This window comes from Garra rufa, chromosome 2 (assembly GCF_049309525.1).
Source record: "Garra rufa chromosome 2, GarRuf1.0, whole genome shotgun sequence".
Lineage (NCBI taxonomy): Eukaryota > Metazoa > Chordata > Actinopteri > Cypriniformes > Cyprinidae > Garra > Garra rufa.
In genome coordinates, this window is record NC_133362.1 from 66,853,208 (window position 1) to 66,865,885 (window position 12,678).

At 40.5% G+C, this 12,678-nt stretch overlaps 2 protein-coding genes across 2 annotated transcripts in view; one reads left to right on the top strand and one right to left on the bottom strand.

Moving 5' to 3' along the window:
* Nucleotides 1–12,678, bottom strand: part of LOC141326054 (uncharacterized) — a 264,874-nt gene that overhangs the window by 33,240 nt on the left and 218,956 nt on the right. The window lies entirely within an intron of this gene.
* LOC141325766 (uncharacterized) lies at nucleotides 3,073–4,260 on the top strand. The gene has a single exon (XM_073834502.1). It carries the CDS (start codon nucleotides 3,073–3,075, stop codon nucleotides 4,258–4,260), a length of 1,188 nt encoding a protein of 395 aa, XP_073690603.1.

Here is a 12,678-nt window from a genome sequence, read left to right on the forward strand (position 1 = left end):
AGATGTGAAGGGGTTTGACCACAATGTCGTCTGAAGTACAGTTTCGTGTGTAGATGAGATCAAGTTGGTTGCCGGATTTATGAGTGTATGCAGTGGTAGTGCGTTTTAGGTCAAATGAAGCAAGAAGTGAATGGAAGTCTGCAGCATAGGGTTTGTCCAGATGCATGTTAAAATCTCCAAAGACCAGAAGTGGGCTGCCATCTTCTGGAAAAGAGGATAGCAGCCCATCCAGCTCTTCTAAGAAGATGCCAAGTTGACTAGGAGGGCGGTAAATGACCACAACATGGAGTTTGATAGGAGATGTTATAGTGATTGTATGAGATTCAAATGAGTTATAATTGCATAGAGGAGAATGGGTTGAGTATTTCCAGTTGTTGGAAATCAGAAGTCCCGTACCCCCACCCCTTCCAGTCTGACGAGGGGTGTGAGAGAAGGAGAATTTATTAGATAGAGCAGCTGGGGTTACAGAGTCATCTGGACGTATCCAGGTCTCAGTCAAACCTAGGATGCTCAGGCCAGATTGCAAGGAAAATGCCGAAATGAAGTCTGCTTTGTTGACAGCTGATCGACAGTTCCAAAGTCCAACCGTGAAGGAGAAAGGTTCAGTGGAAGAGGTGTGTATTGGACGCAGGTTAGAGAGATTGCGTCGGCGCGTGCGTGTGATGTTAGTGCGGTGTGTAGAGAGCACCGGAATGAGTTGGAAACACATGATAGAGAAGGACAGAAAGAAGAGTGAGAAAAGGAAAGGAGTACTTAAGTGCGTTGTCGGTGTCGTTGCTCGGAGAAGTCGCGCAGGAAAAGTCGCAGTCTTTACTCTTGTCGGTCTTCACGCGAGGAGGCTGAACGCTTCCGCTGACGCTTCAGCGTCAGCTGGTATGACATCGTTAAATACACAACCAAACAAAGCTTTACTGAAACAGCTAGGGACGCCTCCTGGGCTCAGTACAGCCGCAAATGTATTGCACGCACGCAAAATGTCTCTAATCGAAACTTAAATGCAACCAACTTCGCACTTCTAATTGCTCTGGAAGGGCGCGATATGAATAACCAAAGCTTCCCTTGGCCGTCCGCTCAGTTTTGAATTTTTAATAAGCACAATCAAAACTACTATTAAACGCAGAAACCACTAGCAAGGCAAATAACAGACCAACGAGTGCTTAATTAACAGCAGCTTAATGTAAATATAAACGAATACCCTAGTTAAATAAATATAAGAGTGCTTTTAACCACAGCGCAATGTAAACAGAACGAATAAATGAACGAATCCAACGACAGAGTGCTTTTAACAGCAGATCAATGTAAACAGAACGAATAAATGAACGAATCCAACGACAGAGTGCTTTTAACAGCAGATCAATGTAAACAGAACGAATAAATGAACGAATCCAACGACAGAGTGCTTTTAACAGCAGCACAAAGCAGACTGAAATGAATAAATTAATAAATTCAAACGAGTGCTTTTAACTGCAGCTCAATGTAACGTTCGCCTATAAAAATAGTATTTAAGCAGCAACTTACCCGCAGTCGTTCTTTCTCCTCTGAGGATTGGAATCACTTTCCCACAATATGGAAAGTGAGCCAGCTATTTAAGCAGTATGTTGTTCTTCTAAGGATTATCATTATACCACGCACCAAGCATACCACGCAGAACTCGTGAGAGTCCTTGGCGGCAATGAGAGCTCCACACGCGGCCGGGCAGGCCCGTGATGAGATGCTCCCGGGAGTAGCAGATTTGGAGAGCGACATCTCGGAGAAAAACTCGGAAAAATCCGTGGCGGGCAGCCGTGGAAGGGAGATATATAAAGAGCGTGGGCAGCTCACAGAGGCAGAACACAGCTAACCTGGCTGAAAAGACGACTGTCACGTCTGGCGGAGGCTGATCAGTAAGATATGTCCTCCTGAAGACACTCTGTGCGCAGTGTAATCCAGCCGAACTGTGTAAATGCAGAGATCGCGAGAAGCGAATGTCAACTGAGGAAAGGTAGCGCGTGCATTGGTTTTATTCGCCCGGTAAGGGGCGGCCCCTTACCTGCCAGTGGCACGCGCTCCTGTCTGTCAAGCCAGACTTGGTGCAATTGGATGCTTCTGCAGAGGTCAGGTACGGATGCCCTTCCCGTAGGTGGATCTCGAACACGAGATGATGAAAGAGAACCTTTTATGCATCTTTTATACACATACTTGATACACGTACTGTGATACAGTACAGTGTTTGCAATTATTTCAAATTAGAATATTTCCAATAATCACTCCAGTAAGTATCATCACTATAATAGTGAAGTCTATTGATAATCAAGGAAAACGCTGACAAGAATGGGCCCTGATGATGACTGCCTTCTTTACACACAGGTCCCAGTGCCCTGTTGTTCTTCTAAGGATTATCATTATGTCTTTGGTAGCTGTTAGGACCCTTAACATATTTAAAAAGTCATTAAATTGTACACACATCAGAGTTTATCATGCATCATTTTGATTAAACTTGGTACATGTATTGTTCTTATTGACGTATAAAACTTGACACTTATTTATTTCAGGCTAACAATTATTTGCTCTGTCAAGCTGGATGTCTTTGTTTTTTTGGGTTTTTTTAATCCTATTAATGTTTAAAATTTTATAAAATTCTGCACTTTATTTACCCATATCACTTCAACTTTAAATTAGGGATGCACTGATACCAATCGGTCGATAAAGCTTGCGCGTTTTGTCAGTAAAGCCGGTTCTGTAATCAGCGGTAAATGCCATCAGGTGCGTGATTTCACGTTGAGCCGTATATACTACACACAGCCGTTGTTTACCGACGAGCTGCGCATAGCAATGTTCATTATCAGTGTGAATGTGCGCAGCTCGTCTGTAAACAACGGCTGTGTGTAGTATATACGGCTCACCGTGAAATCACGCACCTGATGGCATTTACCGCTGATTACAGAACCGGCTTTACTGACAAAACGCGCAAGTTATCGACCGATAAGGATCGGTGCATCCCTACTTTAAATGTCTAAAAAGTTTGTCTTTCTTTTTGCAATTACACTGAGGTTAACATGTTTGTCTTTTTTTTTTTTTTTTGCCTTAGACCTGATGGCACTGAAAGAGGAAAGTGAAGACCTGAATGAAACTGAAGAAAAAGAAATGATTGAGAAAAATCATTTCATAACTGGAGAAAAATCATTTAGTTCTTTACAGTTCTTGACTGAAAAGACTTCCTCTCAAGAAAGAGAGAAGACTGATACAAAAACTGATTTCATTTGCCAACAGTGTGGAAAGAGATTCAATGAAAAAAGACACCTCAAGGACCACATGAAAATTCACAGCGGAGAGAAGCCTTTCACCTGCCAACAATGTGGAAAGAGCTTTGCACGAAGAAGTAGTCTTCATATTCACATGAGGACTCACACTGGAGAAAAGCCATTTGTATGTAGTCAATGTGGAAAGAGTTTCACACATAAACAAACCTTTTATTCTCACATGAGTCTTCACACTGGAGGAAGCCCTCACATCTGCAAACTTTGTGGAAAAACCTTGAAACGAAAAGGAAATCTTAAGACTCACATGAGAATCCACACTGGAGAGAAGCCTTACAAATGTGATCAGTGCGAAAAAACTTTCACGCGTCGAGGAAGCCTTAGAAAGCACATGAGGATTCATTTAAGAGAGTACTCTTTTAGATGTCATCTGTGTAAAATGGGTTTCACAGACATAAAACGCTTTAAAAGGCACATAACAACTCATGTTGGACAGAAGCCTTTTTTGTGTCATCAGTGTGGAAAGACGTTCACACATGAAGGAAACCTCAAGAGTCACATTAGAATTCACACCGGAGAGAAACCTTTCACCTGCCAACGGTGTGGAGTCAGCTTCACTGAAAAAAGAAGCCTTACAGACCACATGAGGATTCACACCGGAGAGAAGCCTTACACCTGCCAACAGTGTGGAAATAGCTTCACTCGAAGAGGAAGCCTTAAAGTCCACATGCGAATTCACAGCAGTGAGAAGCCTTTCGCCTGTACTCTGTGTGGAAAGAGTTTCAGACATAAAAGAACGCTTTATACGCACCTGAGAGTTCACACTAGGGAAAGACCCTTCTCATGTCTTCAGTGTGAGAAGAGATTCACATGTGAAATAGCTCTGAAAAGACATACGCAATCTCATTCTGGCAAGAAACTGACAAAATGCTCTGAGTGCGGGAAGATGTTTAAAAAAAGAAGCAACTTCAAAAAGCACGGCTGCCTTCACTCTGGAAAAAATAGGAAACCCTTGGGTCCTTGAAAAGCATGTAAAAGCAATTAATTCACTTTCAGTAGCTTTTCAAGTCAACTTTTTTCCTTTCTTTTTTTTTTTTAAGTTGGAGCACAAACAGAGGGGATGTTTAAAAGGCTGACCAGTTTTTGATTGGCTGTAGTAACTGATCTGCATGCTAACAGAATGCTAGAGATTCAGGGTATGTTTAGGTGGGTAAGAAGTAATGGCATGAAAATATTGGATTTTGAGATTGGTTAAAATCAGTACCAGAACATTTTTTGAAAGCCCCCTTATAGCACTTGTAAGAAGACCATGGAACCAAACAGGCAAGGAGAAAAGCAAAAGCAATCCAGGGTTCTTGAAATCCTTGAAGGTTTGAATTTGAAAAAATAATAATAATTCAAGGCCCTGGAAAGTTTTTTTTAAATAAACATACATACATAAAAGTGCTTAAATATACACTTCTTTTTTTCATGTCAAGTTTGAGATTTTGGGCTTTTTGGGTTTTCATAGTGTTTTTCTGACTAGTGGAATGAAAAAATCCAAAAGACACAGTTAAGTGTTTCTTTTATAGCACTGTTTCTATTTGTGTCAATAGATTTCAATTAGGATGTTTTTTCTAAATTCGTTTTTTTTTCTCCATCGTTGAGCCATAAATCTCCACTTTAGTAGCACTTACACACACCAACATTTTTATTCCTGTCTATATCCTGAAGGTTTTTACAGAGGGATCTGTTTATATATGTAACCCACTAGAATTTAATTCTAGTATGTTGTGGGTTATATTGTTTTATTCTCTGTGTTTGTTTATTTAGCCTCTCATTCAGAGCTAAAATGTTAATGGAGTCTAAAGGTGCGTTCACACCGGACGCGAATGAAGCGGCAAGCGCGAGTGATTTACATGTTAAGTCAATGCAAAGACGCGAATAGCCATCCTGCGGCGCGAATAGCGCGAATGAAGCGGCGCGCATTGAGCGTTTCAAGCGATTGCCGCGCCATTCGCGCGAATCATGCGAAAAGCGTGAGTTCAAAAATCTGAACTTTGGCGAAAATCCGCGCCGCGTTAACCAATCAGGAGCTTGCTCTAGTAGTGACGGAGGCAGAAATCCGAAACAACAATGGAGGACAAAATCACCGTTGCTGTCTGTGGTTCCTCGGAGCTGTACGATACATCTTTGGACTTTTGTAGAAACAGGAATTAAAAGGATCTTGCTAGGAAGAAAGTGAGTGAAGAGGTCGGACAATCTGGTTAGTTTTAAAAAATGCTCTTTACTCAATTTGACCTACATATACATACATATTGAGACTACAAGCAAGCTAAAGCTGGCAAATTGAGCTCATTCACCTATTTATAACTACTTTCCCACTGACGAGTGGCAGAAACCCCTCCCATGACGCAAATTCGCATCTGTTGTGAAGAAAATGTCACGCGCGAATGACGCGAGTAAACTCAAATGTTCAAGCGTTCAACTACGCGCGAATAGCGCGTTTTTTCCGCGCAAGTCGCGTCCGGTGTGAACGCACCATAACGCTTCATATTTCAGAGTCACAAATTATGTGTGCTTGTCCCTTTAAGAATGCCGTGCTTTGTAGCAAGATAGATGGGTGTGTACATGGGGAAAAACGTGGTTTTGCCCTACAAGTTAGGTTGTTTGTATTTTCATTGGTTTAAAAGTGTTAAGATCCTCCCTCCCGGGAAAATGGAAAATTTTGAGTGGTTAATAGGGATGAGAATAGAGTGGAGGATAGAGTGGGGGAGAGAGCGAGAGAGAGGAGAACGAGAGAGCTAATCAGACCGATCTGAGCTAACGATTGCAGTAATTGGAGTTTATTAATCGATAAACCATCGTATTAATCAATTGAAGTGTATATAGTGTGTGTAAACACAGGTTGTTAAGTTTGTTACATCGTTTTCTCCGTGTATGTTTCTCCGTCACCGCGGTTACGCCATTCACTCGTAAACAAACCAGATAGCGTCCCAGATCACCGTGAGGTCTGGGATTCCTCTGGCTGCATTGGAGGGTGACTCACATCGCCTGACAGAGACAACGCAGGAGGAGGAGCTGTCGGAGGCCGGACACGGGATCCCCGATCGATCGCGGGTTTGCATCGCACGCAAAAGTGAGGTATATTGTTGATTTTATTTGTGCTCAGGAGAGTGAAGAGGCCAATTTTCAGTTTCTCTGGCCACCACGAACCCGAGCTACGATCCAGGCCTGCAACGGGGTGTGTTTTGAATGACTGTGTGTGTGTGGGCCCACAAGTGTTTTAAAATCAGTTCATACAGTGTTATTCAGCGCTTATACATTGTAAAGATTTAAAAGGGATAATCTGACACCCAAAGTTATATTTTGGTATGGTGTTGAATTACTCAATTTATTCTGTGTATTTGACCTTCTGGTCATTTCCGAAATTCAGTCATTTGTAACTTTTCCCGTTTGAGCTTAAATTTGTATCAATTCTATATTTATTTTATTGTTTAACTACTGCTTTATTTTGTTTATCTATTTCACACTTTCCAATCCTTTATTTAAAATTTAAGTAAATCCTTTACATTTTTCTATTTATTCTACGTGTTTTATTTACTCAAAAGAGTTTTATAAGAGACAGTAAAGGTGAAGTATAGCCATTTATTCAGAGTAACATTTTATTATACATTAGTTCAGTCAGTGACTCCAGAGGGGCCCATAATACTACATCTCTTAGGGCACTAGATTATTGAACCTGGTGCTGCCCCTTACTATTCTATTACAGAAAGAGGTAGGGGGCGCTACACAAATTTTATACATTTTATTCCCCCCAAAATTAAAAAAATAATGTACTAAGTATCTTCTGAAATATGGAGTGAAATCCCCCCTTTAAAGGGTTAAGAAACACCCCTCTTTCAGCTCAAGTCTACCTCAGAATTTTTTTGAAAAATGCAACTTAAATGGGCATGGATGGCTGCGAGCAGAAGGGAGGGGAGTGGGCGTGGCAGGGCAAGGCAAGGAAGAAGCAGGGGGGCGAGCAAGTGCTATCTGTCAGTAATCCGACTCTGACTAAAATTCAGAGATAAAACCTGAGGAAAAGTTTAGCTGGCAAAGTTAAATTACAGCGAAATGCACTGACAGTTCCTTCTTTAAAAAGTAATTGAACACCATGTTGCATATATTAGATTAATTGTAATTCCATTCAAAAAATATAACTGTACATACACAATTATTTTTATCACTATAAATATGTGACCCTGGACCACAAAACCAGTCTTAAGTCGCTGGGGTATATTTGTAGCAATAGCCAAAAATACATTGCATGGGTCAAAATTTTTTATTTTTCTTCTATGCCAAAAATCATTAGGAAATTAAGTAAAGATCATGTCTATGAAGATTTTTTGTAAAATTCCTACTGTAAATATATCAAAATGTCATTTTTGATTAGTAATATGCATTGTTAAGAACCTAATTTGGACAACTTTAAAGGTGATTTTCTCAGTATTTTGATTTTTTGCACCCTCAGATTCCTAATTTTCAACAGAAAGCTTATTTATTGAGCTTTCAAATGATGTATGCATCTCAGTTTTGTAAAATTTAACCTTATGACTGGTTTTGTGGTCCAGGGTCACATATAATTATGTTTATATGCACACTATAAATGTGTATATAATGTATAAATGATTGAAAATAATGTTATGTTGAAAAAAAAGTTCCATACGTAGCCTAGATCTACGCGCCCACGTAATACTCATAATGTAGATGGACAGTGACATTGAAGTTTGCAGTAGCAGCAGTACGCAGGGATCTGCTGAAGTGGAGGACTTCTCTCCTCCTGAATCCCCAGGGCTAAATGGAGACACGGTGGATAGCGGTGCAGGTCCCCAGCCCTATCTATTTGAACCATTAGCCCCTGCCGGGACTACGGAGGAAATTGTTGACGAACCTGGGGCAGCGCGGATGGGAGATGTGTCGGGTGGTAACTAATAAAAGACGACCAAAAACCCTCATACAAGCACAAGTCTGATTTGAAATTGGCATAACATTTTCACTCATAAACGTAGAATAATTTTGCAACAGGTGTACTTGCGGTCGCTGCACCATGCTGTCTCCAAGAGAAAACGTATGCTGTAGGGAGGTAGCACAGGTAAATAAAAAAAGCTTTCCATTGTATTGCCTAATAATTGTCAAAGCAATACGTGATTTACTAATATGAAGGTGTTTACACACACACACACACACACCCACATATATACACACACACACACACACACACATATATATATATATATGAAGGGTGCGATTCCTGACCATATATAGGCAAACTAAATGTATTACATTGTTTATGGACCAGCTATCTTTTTATCCATCCACTTTAATATACCAAAGTTCTTATACAAATCTTTTTTTAGTTATTTCATTATTAATTTTACTTCCTGACATATAGGTGATGCACAGATGTGATTAGGTTGGTGGGGCAGATTGTGTTTAGCACATATCGCCAGCTCTTCGGTGATATGGAAGACACTGTTCTTAATAGGTTAGTAACAGTCTTACCTGGTCTTAACTCAACATAGCATTTCACTTATTGCCATCCTTTTACTGTATAGTTAGCATTTTACACAATAATCAATACAAGCTATAATAACACGTATTCTCAGTTGCTACAGATACCTGGCATATAGAAATTTTGTCCAGTGGTGTTGGGGGTACCTCGGCCGACACATCAGGGTGGTGATTCCCTCGTGTGCTGTTACCCGCATCAGAGAGCAGTTCACAGACAATACTGGAACCTTTACCGGTTTTCAACTCCCTCCGCTTGACTAAAATAAAGACTTGACCATGCATTTTGTGAATGTAATTTATTTATTTTAAATAAATTCCACAGACTGGAATTGTTCTGAATCGTGATGTGTGCTGTGCAACAGCTTCACTCTTTATAGGTCTCTAAAACTGTGCAGAGATGTTCAGGAACTTTTAATCCTTTTAGAGTGTCCTGAAACAGTTGTGGCTGCTCCAATACACTTTCAAAAAGCAGATCCTGCAACCTGTCAACATATTCTGCAAAACATAAAAAAAAAAAAACATTTTGCACATAACAGATAGATAAATATATAGAGAGGGAAAGAGAGAGAGAGAGAGAAAATTAGATAGACATACAGACAGATAGATATATACCGAATGTGGGATTTCTTTTCAGAAGTCGTACTGTGTACTCTCCTCTTCTGTAGCGTGGATACTGTATGAGCCAACGGGGGTCCCCTGCAGCTGTCATTGCTTGTGGTCTTTGACTGTTCTCATTGAAGTGCATGGCTACAAGTTGAGTCCTGAAAAGCAGGAGATGTAAAAGTAGTTCAGTTAGTGCTTGAACAGATAAAATTCAGATGCGTGTAGACAAAACAGACAGACAAAGACAGAGATAGATACTTTGACAGACAGACAGACAGACAGACAGACAGACAGACAGACAGAGAGTGTGATTCCGTGGAGCAGCAGCAAGACAATTAGCTCCTGATTGTTTTATCTTTAATGTTATTTTAAGATAAGACAAACATTCAGTTTTGATGAATTGAAGACTAGAAAGTCTTCCTACTACTTATATTTCTTAAAAGAAGTTTTTTTAATTTAACAAGAAAACAAGAAAGAGGACAGCTGACTGAGAGTGGCCCAAAAGGTCATACAACTGCCTCCAAGGAAAAGAAAGAGAGAGAAGGAAAACTCTCAAAACAGGATATTCATGTTGGAGAAGATAACATCAAACAACAAAAACAAAACTAAGAGAAATACCTTGCAGGAGGAAGGAGGTAACGACCTTTTTAACCCTTTAAGACCTGCCATAGAACAATTCCGCCAGAGTATATCTTTGTATTTTCACTTGCTGTGCTGTCATTCTTTTGAGTATTTTTATATACCATACATCAATACAATCCTTACACCCCCAATTTGAAGGCTGTGTATGTAAGAAATCCATAGTAACTAAGTAAATAGCTCGAAAGTGCAAAAAACAAAAAAAAACATGAAAAAACGTGTTTTTTCTGCATATTTTATTAAATACAGAAATATGACAAATGTAAACCTCAAACATGTCAATGTAAAAAACTTGCATAAAACATTTTAAAACTACACAAAATTGATTTGGACTGTGTACATCAATTTGGTTGTGAGATACACTCATTTTTATAAACAGTGCGTTGTGAAGTCAAACTGGTAACGTATTGCTTTTGAGAGCAATGTTGATTGAACAACTAAAAGGAGCATGTAAAATACTCAATACACTACTCTAAAATCTGCACTTCATCAGAACTGAAAATGCAGAATGGATGTGGTGAGACTTACACCACAGTTCATGTCCATAAAAATGCAGAGGGGCACCTGGCATGCCTCACACATGAGTGGGGTGCATTTATTATTCGTGTGGTCGAACAGATAACATTTTGCTTTTGAGAGCAATTTTTTTTTAGATGGAACAATTCATTGGAAAAATAAATAAATAAAAACCATGTCTGATATTCTCATGTAAAAAGAAATAATAATAATAAATACACTGTACATAATCAGACCTAAACACACTGAAAGGCACCCCTACATAAACACAGGCAACCCTAGCTGTGATAAGACTTGTGGCAGTTCCTGTCCAGAATAACACATAGGGGCACTTGGCATGACTCACACATGAATGGAGTGCATTTCCCACACTGTCTGCATTTCCTGTGTCCCTGTGTGGCTTTTTTGAGCCAACTGTACCAGAAATGGCAACAGGTAAGTGCTTGTAGCCGTCCCGTGCTGGCTGTAGGGACACCCCACACAACTCCTCTGTCAACTGCTCTTGGAAGGCCTGGTGTGTCATGGGCTGCTCCCTTTTGCTGCTACACAGTTGCTTGTGCAGCAAGTAGCTGTTTGTGACAGCAATGTCAATGAAATGGTGCAGCACAGTCATGTACCACTTCCTGCTTTTTTTCCATGAGGAATAGTAGCCAATCAATTGATCTGAAAGATCAACTCCCCCCATAAATTGATTGTAATCTTTTACAGCCGGAGGAACTGGAACATCTACATTCTTGTACCCACTGTTGGATTTGCACACTCTTTTTACAGTGTCCCCAGAGTATGCAGTGTGCAGAGTAGTGCACACACTCACCTCCCGGGTGTCCATCCATTTAGCGAAAAGGAGTGATCCCTGTCTGATCCACCTTATTGATCCCCGTGGAGATTTCTTTGTCAGCGCATTCACTTTGGTTTTTGGGACACCAATTCTTGTGTCCCTGATGGTTCCACAAGCTCCAAACCCCAGGTTATAGAGGTGCTGGAAAAGTACAGGGCTGGTATAAAAATTATCACAGTAAATGTGATATCCAGATCCCAAAAACTCCTTTCTGACCAGTGACATCACAGCATCGAATGAAAGTCCCTTCCCACTTACAACATTGGACTTTCCTGTGTAAATGTTGAAATCCACTGTGTAGCCACTACTGTCACACAACACAAACAGTTTTATTCCCCATTTTGTTGGCTTATTTTTTATGTACTGCTTCAGGCTGATTCTGGCTTTGGTGGCTACCATACGCTCATCCACAGAAAGGTTTTTGTCAGGGTGGTAGACAGCTTTGCAGGCTACACGTAAACTGTCGTATAGAGGCTGTATTCTGTGCAGACAGTCATACTCATCTGTCCCTTTTTTTCTGTCATTGGCAGCATCTTCTGCAGGGTCACTCAAATGGATGTTCCATGTGATGCTAAGGAACCGGTCTCTTGACATGACCTTTTGAGGGTAGGGAGCATGAAAGATGGATTTGACACGCCAGTAATCTCTAAGCTTTGGAAGCTTTAGAATGCCCATGTATAGTGTGAGGCCAATGTATTTGCACATTTCTTCTTCTGTGACTTCAGTCCATTTGAATTTTTTTCCTGCAGCAATATTTCGTGCTGCTTTTTTATTAGTGTTGGCACACAGTGTTTTGATAGCTGACTTGTCAAAATACATTTTGAAAAGTTCAATGGGTGTTGGGTTGTCCAGAGAAGTTGACAGAGGTGGCTGCACACCTGGCTTTCTTTTGGGCAGGAAAAGATGGGGGGATTGAGGCAAATGGTCAGGGTCCTTTTCTGTTTTCCACCCACCAGAAATATCAGGTGCTGTCTCTAAAGTACGGCCATTGCCACGGGACCTTTGGCTCCGACTTCTGCAGCCTCTGTTGTTAGCCCTCCGACCATACCCTCTCCCTCTACGAACAGGCACGAATGACCCTGAGGTGCAGGGTGGCTCTGAGGGTTCCAATAAAGGCTCTCTAATATCTTCAGCCCTACAACAAAGAAATAAGTTAAATAGTTAAAAACGTTGTAAATGGTGCATCATGTGCACATGTTCATTCTGGGTTTGTTTTGTTTCTTTTCTAACTGAAAAGCAAAGCATATTTCATGAATATACAAGTTAGATGTTTTTGTCACAAAACCAATTTAGAAATGACTAAATTAAATGCTG